Source organism: Megalobrama amblycephala, linkage group LG22 (genome assembly GCF_018812025.1).
Source record: "Megalobrama amblycephala isolate DHTTF-2021 linkage group LG22, ASM1881202v1, whole genome shotgun sequence".
NCBI lineage: Eukaryota > Metazoa > Chordata > Actinopteri > Cypriniformes > Xenocyprididae > Megalobrama > Megalobrama amblycephala.
Genome location: NC_063065.1, coordinates 2,939,671 through 2,948,779, shown reverse-complemented (window position 1 = coordinate 2,948,779; position 9,109 = coordinate 2,939,671). Strand labels below are relative to the sequence as shown.

General features: G+C 35.7%; 2 gene segments (V, D, J or C); both read left to right on the top strand.

The window, feature by feature from the left end:
- Positions 1-8,956, top strand: part of LOC125257852 — a 10,395-nt gene extending 1,439 nt beyond the window's left edge. Inside the window, 1 exon segment of the V gene segment in view lies at positions 8,440-8,956. Coding sequence covers positions 8,440-8,798 — 359 coding nt within the window.
- On the top strand, positions 4,427-6,238 carry LOC125257855. The segment is given in 2 exon segments: positions 4,427-4,538; positions 4,644-6,238. Coding segments are annotated over 2 exon segments (387 nt in total).
- Positions 8,957-9,109: the final 153 nt, after the last annotated feature.

Genomic DNA, 9,109 nt, shown 5'->3' with positions numbered 1-9,109 from the left:
ACAGGAGTCATAAGGATTCATGCATGAAAACAGCAGCCTTAACTACGCGTTAATACATGTTTGATAATTAATGCATTAATTAACATTTAGGGGTAAACTAAATAAATCAGCCTCCATAAGAGTAAACAAGAAGTACTCTGAATTTGAATTAAACGTGATTTAATACTGTCATAATTTACACTGTAATATCATAATCTGCCATCTGCAGCTTTGTGACAAATAATTGCAATGGCACATGATTATTTTAGCCATTAATTACATAGATCTGTCTAATCAAATGTGGAAAATAGACTAACTACCACTAATAAATTTAATTTGATCTAAACTGTTTTCTGATTTTTATAGTTCATTTATATTTAGTCACAGCTAAATAGTCATAGTTTATTCCCGGAACTAAAGTATGTAGGGTTTGTTTCTGGCGGGACACTTATTAGTGGCGCACGCTAGGTGTTCTCTTGGCGCGTTTGTTGTGTTGCTGGCATTTTAAACTAATAAATGTTGACTGCTTTGGTAAGCCGAATTAATAATTAAAGACATATTTACATGTATGTTTTATTGGGATTTTCAGGAGGTTATGTGCAGTTATTAACTGTATTTGTATTTTTGTCGTTTAAATGTATATGCTTTGATTAGCATTAGCTTGTGGACGCGCGCGATTTTACATGTAAATGTGCCTTATGTGTGTCTTTACAGGTATGTTTATGGCTTGCTTTCAAGTCCATATATGTTTAATTATGTAAATAAAAATAAAATACAACTACTTTTTATTTTAGTTTTTTTGTACCGGGGTGTAAAGGAGTAAGGATGGCACTCTATAGTGTTTATTCATATATTAGTTAATGATGTGTGATATGTGCATCATGTCATGACTTTACTTGAGGGGGCACAATCATAATTAACTAAGCATATACTAACATCAACTAATGGTTTGTTAATGTATACTTATGTCATGACTTTACTTGAGGGGGCACAATCATAATTAATTCACTGTTAACTACTTACCAAATTCAGCTCATGATTATCATTAACTTACTATCAAATACACATGTACTAACACAACTATATAAGTATTCAGCCCAGTTAAGTGATGTGTGACTTTTCAAAAAGTCAGAGAATGGAGGTACAGTATATGATCACGGCCTGCGTCTGGATGGAGAGTGAACTTCTGAATCTGATCCCAGCAACAAACGCTCCCTGACCTTAGTTCATGTTTCCTGTTTGGTTATTTTTTTGGGAACCGATTCCTCAGGAACTGATGTAAGTCACAGTAGTTTAGTTTGATAGGAAAGAATATCACAAAACAGATTAAGACCTTTTAAGATAAATAGTGTATTTAGTATTTTATATGTTTGATAAGGAGGATCAGTGAAAATAATGGCAAACTAATCATGTGCCTTTCAGTAATGTTTATAATGAAGCTGCTGATGTCAGTAGTTTAAATTCTGACAATAATAAATTGTTTAAATTTATTTCAAAGTCCAAATATGTATTATTCCTTCTTATAGAGACTGTTTGATTTAGTTTACCCTAAATGTTAATTAATGCATTAATTATCAAACATGTATTAACGCATAGTTAAGGCTTCTGTTTTCATGCATGAATCCCTATGACTCCTGTCGTAGTTAAGGATCACTCTTCATTAGTTCATATCTTAACTAATCTTGAGTTCATGTTGAAGTAACTATTAACTCAGGTATTAGTTCATGGTTATTCATGTAGTGTTATTGTAAAGTGTTACCGTTTTATAAGTGTATTGAGCCATGGCTGACACACTACTGACACACAGAGGACAAACACAGGAACTACACATGTGCTCAAAACTGACTTATGACTGAAATCAGCTCTATTAGACTGTGATCTGTCCTGTGACAGACGGGTTTGACTCAAATATGTTCAGAATCAGAGAAAACAGAGTGTGTAAATTGATATGAAATCAAACTAACAATAATGGTGTCATATGTTGTTTTGTTTTTGTACATTAAACTACACTAAAGTCATGGTGTATCAGTAACATGCAGATGTTTTTCAAGCAGCTCCTTCATCTAAAGCTGTTTATAAATGTATTACTCATAACTCATTTCTCATGAGCAGAAGTGAAAGTGTTCCAGTTGAGAGCGTTGAACCAATCAAAGAGTGAAACTGTGAGTTTGAGGTGAAAATCACATTTGCATTGGCAGGTTTTAGTGATTGTGATCCTCTCAGAATAGAGCAGCTCCGTCTCCAGTGACCATGTTCAAACCCCAAGAGCTTCATTTGACATTTCCTGCTAAATGCAGCTGTTCTCAACTATTACAATCAATCAAAAGCAGCTGAAACTTTAGTGCAGGACTTTGAATGAACGACACACTGATCAATGATGCAGTCGGACACAAATGTAACGCGTTCAGAAGCTTTATTGAATGAACAGCAATGGCAGCACATTGAAAGACTGCTTCAGTATTGAGCTGTAAATCACGTGACTGCTGTGAATCCTGCCGGACGCTCAGATACGGCTCGTCTGGACCGGAGAAACATCAGCACTGGAGCTCTTGAGGAAGGAGGCCTCGTGATCAGCTCCGTCATGTCTTACTCTGCAGACGAAGCGATCCGCGCCTTCCCAGCGTGCTTTGCTGAGGCTCAGGACGCTGCTGCGGCTGTAGCGTCCGTCCCGCTCGCTCTCTGCGCTGGTCTGAACCCCCTCGGTGACCTCTGACCCGTCCAGCGTCCAGCTCACCGTCGCCCCCTGTGGAGAGTAAGAGCTGAGCAGGCAGAGCAGTGCGGCTGAGTCTCCAGAGATCTGCAGAGAAGAGGGCGGCAGCAGAGACACGGAGGGCTTCACTGCGGGACCAGCTGCACAAACACACACAAACAACACCAACGTCTTTAGATCATCAATTAGTCAGATGTCACACACAGTAATGGAGGAAAAATCACAATCATTTCATCTTTACAGAAATTCACATCACTGCTTTCTTTCATAAACCACATAGTAATGATCCTGCATTTAAATTTCAATATTCTCAGTTCAAATAAAATATTCACTGCTACTAAATATATGAAGTATAAGATATATGAATAAATATAAATCAGTTCTCTGAAGCAGACATGATATACAGCAAATATTACAGTCATTTCATCTTTTCTGAATAAGGTTCAGTTTAATCTCAAACTGATTGTCCACAAACTGATGATTTATATGTAGAAAACAAATTTAAATGATCATTTCATTATTAACTTAAGACACTCACAATCATAATTATCAGCAAATGTAAGATAAAATTATGAATTTTCCAGATCTTTCTCTCTGTCTGATGATGACGCCTACAAAACAGAATTATTTTGTCCGTATCATCATACATTTGTGTCATGCATTACAAAATTTCTGAATTATTAAATTTACCAAGAATTATGGACACAATTAAGTATTTTAAGAAATAATTGAAACTATCAGAAAATATTGCAATCAAGATATTAAAAAACAAAGAATGTTACTTATTATATCTGAAATTACTCATGTAAAAAGAAATATGTAAAAGCAACATAAAATATGCCTTGCAATGAAAAAAGATAAATATCATGAAATATCACTGAATATGAACATGTATTTGTAAAATAGCAGACAAATTTAAAGAAGTTATGAAACAATTAAATTCACCATGAAATATTGTAGTTAATATTTTTTATTATTTAAACTATTTTATAATTTTTAAAACATTGTTGCAAAATGCTTGTTTGAATAATCTAAAAACAAAACAATTATATATAAACATTTTTAGAGAATTTTAGAGACTTACTGATGGTCAGTTTAGTTCCTCCACCGAAAGTGTACCACAGTGCTTCATTCTAGTGAAAGCGTCGTACAAAAACCTCCGTCACACTCAAATGAACACAAACTCCAGCAGAGAAAGAGACGAACGACACTCACACACACTGATATGAGACTCAACAGCAGCTCTTCTCAACATTAAATAATGATTATTGGACTGAAGTGACTTTCACAGAAACAGCCTCATCATCTCTAAATGTCTCTTGATGCATGAAAATAAGAATAGAACTGTAAACAAATAACAAATCAAAGTTAAAAAAAAAAAAAAATTAAATAATTCAGAAAATGTATGTATGTATGTATTAATCACACATTAGATATCGTAAGTATGGGATTTAAATAATCGTGTTTCTCAAAGCAAGTTTTAATTATTAAAGCAATTTTAAGTTTTGATGACCTGTGACCTCTGGAATGACCTTTGCCCTCACAGTGATGTACTTGTTTCTGATAGTGATGCAACTTCAGAAAATCCTCAGAAAGCCTCTAAACTCATGATTCCATGTTTCTGAATCATAACATGAGAAAAGATCCTAAACACTGTTTTTTATTTGCATTATCTGTTGGAATCATTACACAGATTTACATAGAGATTATTTGCATCACAGCACAAGCTTCAGGAGGATTTATAACTCTGTTTTTATAAGAACTTTATAACTCTGAGAATCTGAACCAACAGCAACCATGAGCTTCATCACCATCTTCATCTGGATATTAACTATCTACTGTTTCACAGGTGAGGAAATCTGAAGTTAAACAAACTCTATTAGAACTGATTATTTGTGCTAAAATATTATCAAAATATTTAATTCTGAATTTTTATACATCCTTCTTGATGTAGAATCAAGAGGTGAAGTGACAGTCACTCAGACGCCTGCAGTGAAATCTGTTCGTCCAGGAGACTCCGTTACTGTATCCTGTAAAACCAGTCCTGACGTCTATCAGGGTTGGAGTGTTCAGCCTCTAGCCTGGTACTTACAGAAACCTGGAGAAGCTCCTAAACTCCTGATTTATGCAACAAGCACCCTCCAGTCAGGAACTCCATCTAGATTCAGTGGCAGTGGATCTAACAGTGATTTCACTCTGACCATCAGTGGAGTCCAGACTGAAGATGCTGGACATTATTACTGTCAGAGTGTACACTATCCAAACAGCAACTGGGTGTTCACACAGTGATAAAGAGTCGTACAAAAACCTCCGTCAGTCAGAGTCACAGTGACTGAACTGATACTGCAGCTGCTCACACACTTTCACACACTTTCACACACACTCATCAGTGCAGAAACACAAATATGATCTTAATATCAGCTTTGTTGAGCTTCATCAGTATTTCTTCAGATAATTAGAAATTCTTTTGATGTTATCATCATTTTTAGATCATTTATGGTTTATTTATCCTCATTTCCACTCACTCAATATTTTAAAGTCATTGATATTTTTGATCATGTACTTTTATTATTTTTCTTCCTAATCTTAGTTATACAGTAAAGATCTGAGGAACTGAAGCTGTCGATCACACAGCGAGAGTTTATCTGGACACTTCCCAAAACTCCTGTTATAATCAGTGACGCTCTTACACTACACAATCAATCTCTGACTGTATTTACATCGTGTTTGCATTGTTAGTTATGGTGAAAGCATTTCTGGAGTGCAGAAATTTAGTTGTAATGACGAGATCACTGCATTCACACCATCAACAGACTGTCTGTCATCTGCTCAGTTTCTCATCACTGCAACCTTCCCTGTGATGAACAGATCTAAATATAAGGCAATAATCAACACTTTTCACCATTCGTTCATTTAGACAGCTGTAATAGTAAAAATGTAGTGATAGTATTCGAGAAGGTTTCACATGTAAACAATCAGAGCACTAAAATCAGAGTGGAAATAGCCATTTATTTCTAAATTATGACAATTATTTGATGTAGAAATCATATTAACATTATAAGTGCACCTCAGGAAACATTATAAATAATAATGAATCAGTTGGTGAAGCGACTCAGACGCCTGCAGTGAAATCTGTTCATCTAGGAAACACATTCACCATGTCCTGTAAAAGCAGTCCTGACGTCTATCAGAGTTGGGATCATCAACCTCTATCCTGGTTTCAGTGATAAAGAGTCAAAAACCTCCGTCAGTCAGAGTCACAGTGATTTGTGCTAGAAACACTGAAGAAGTTCATTCACAAATATGAGGCTGCAGCAGATGAGAAGATTTGAAGTCAATAACATCATTTTAGAGCTTCAGACGACTGAGAATATCGAGCACAGGTGAGATTATCAGAGATCCAAACACTGAAGGGTTCATCCTAGACCATTTGTCTATTTAACCCCAAATTTATCTGTGTATCATCTAGATACCCTGAAGACATCAAACAAGTGATCAACAGAATTTGGATTCATCAGATTGTTGAGAAGATATAGTTTTATAAGTGTATTGAGCCATGGCTAAATGAACTATCTTCTAAACGCTTTGACTAATTAAAATCCTTTAGATAACTTTTGTCATTAGTGTCTATAGATGACATGCAAAATTTCGTGTGAATCAGTCAAGTGGTTTAGGAGATCGAAAAACAGTTTTTAGCAACTCAAAATGGCCGACAACATGTTGTACTAATGTTGTCCACTAGAGGGAACCACAGGATAAGAAATATATTTTTCTATCAGTTTCCATCAGTTTAAAAGTTTGAATCCAAAATTCACAGAACTTCATACACATGGACAACAAGACTTTCTGAGTAAACATGCCGAGTTTCAGTAACTTTTTTTTTAAATCATTCATTTATATGAATGGGATTCAGAGATGAAGGTCATAATACTAATGCTGTCCACCAGAGGGAGCCACAGGACAACAAATCCTTTCAGATCTCTTTATGAAAGTCTGTAAATGGTTCAATAGACCAATTTGGTGTTTGCAAACAGCGATGACGTTTTTGTGGGCGGAGCCTAGCTGGTTGCAGAAAATGACAGTTGAGCAGTAGAAGTCTATGGAAGCCACGAAATAAAAGAATTAAAAAAAGTTAATTTCGCGTTTATATCTCACAATTCTGACTTTTATTTCTCGCAAATCTGAGTTTACATCTCACATTTCTTACAAAGAAAAACAGAGTTGTCAGATATACTCATTATTCTGTCTTTTCTGAATTGCAATTTATCCCGCAATTCTGACTTTTTCCCCCTCAGAATTGTGAAATAAACTCACAATTGCGAGTTATAAAGTCCGAACTGGGAGTAATAAACACGCAAATGCAAGAAAAAAAAGTCAGAATTGTGAAATAAAAATTATTATGTTTAAAAGTTATCTATGTAAAATACTATAGGTTTAAATTATTTTAATTATAATTATTTCATGCTGTAACTGCTATGTATGTATGTCCTCTGAACTGCATATGTGAATATTATGTACACTTACTGTTTACATCAAATTCCTGCTTTAATAGTAGACTAATCCTTGCAGATGTCATCAGTCCAGTCTGTGAAACGTCTCTGTTTATCTTCAAATGACGTTTTTAACGATGGTTTTCTTTAAAAATGAAGACTATATTTTTTGCATTCCGATTCCAACATCCAGAGGCACAACAAAACATTTTTCTCTTATTCTGTGGATTTTGCACATTTTCCTTCAATTGCTACCACTATTATTCTGCAACCAGTATGCGCGCACAGCTGCAAGTGATGTAATTGTGACGTCTGCTCCAAAGTGGTCTATAGATTGACTTGTAGTATAAAAAAATGCATATAGGCCTAAATTCATTATAGTTTCATAAAGTTTAATAAAGCCCAATATAATTAGATTGCAAAAAAAAAAAAAAAAAAATCTCCAAAATACTTACAGATCATTCATTTTTATATTAATATTAATTTTATACTATACTGTTGAAAACATATTTGTTGTTGCCAGACGTGACTGAATGTATTGCCGTTCAATTGAAGGAAAGAGACAATATTATCTGTCTGTTTTAATATAGTACATAGAATAATACTCCATAAAGAGATACTTAGAGACTCATATTTTATTTGAAAAGACACATGGCCATTGCTGTACCGTCTACTACACGATTCAAAGTGTTTCTGGATTGAAGTTTCTGAGTTGTAAAAGATCCCAATAACAATTCAAGCTACAAGTTAATCCTATTATACTAGAGGATGTTCATGTGCATTAAAGCTGTCTAAAGACCAAGAGTTTGTCTTACATTGGCCATATAACCTGTTACAGTACCTGTTTGTCACTTTGGGTGGCGCAATTGCATATAGTGCTATAATATATAAATATATATAAGTCATCGAATAAACTTCCTGTTTATCAGTGGTGTGTCTATCTGTTCACACCGCCCTCTAGTGGCACAGTGATGTAGTGCAAGATAACATGAATTTAGAGCCTCATTTAAATACAGAATGAGTTCATTTGCATATTGATCAGATGCTTCAGTGCTCTGAGAGTGTTTATAGTGCTGTGAGTTTAACACTTCATCACTGACACACACAACAATCTTCATCAACATGAGCTTCAGCATCATCTTCATCTGGACTCTCACAGCGTTTGCTCAAGGTTTGTGGAGCACAAGTTTGATATCAATTCATTTCTTCAAGTATATTGTCAAAGTTTTGAGTTGATTTTCTTCTTGTTGTGTGTTTCAGAGTGTAGAGGACAGATCACCGTCACTCAGAGTCCCTCAATGACAGCAGCTCAACCAGGACAAACTGTGAACATCAACTGTAAAACCAGCAGTAATGTGTACAGATATAATGATGGGGATGAAGCTTTATTCTGGTACTTACAGAAACCTGGAGAAGCTCCTAAACTCCTGATTTATTGGGCCAACCGCCGTCAGTCAGGAACTCCATCTAGATTCAGTGGCAGTGGATCTAACAGTGATTTCACTCTGACCATCAGTGGAGTCCAGACTGAAGATGCTGGACATTATTACTGTCAGAGTGTACACTGCATAACTAATTGGCTTGGTGTTTGTAATGCTGATTATGTGTTCACACAGTGATAAAGAGTCGTACAAAAACCTCCGTCAGTCAGAGTCACAGTGACTGAACTGATACTGCAGCTGCTCACACACTTTCACACACTTTCACACACTACTGACACACAGAGGACAAACACAGGAACTACACATGTGCTCAAAACTGACTTATGACTGAAATCAGCTCTATTAGCAGGGCCGGGTCTAGGGGGGGAGGGGGTGCTAGGAGGGGCAATGCCTAGAACCTAGAACCGGGCCTGTCTATTAGACTGTGATCTGTCCTGTGACAGACGCGTTTGACTCAAATGTGCTCAGAATCGGAGAAAACAGAGTGT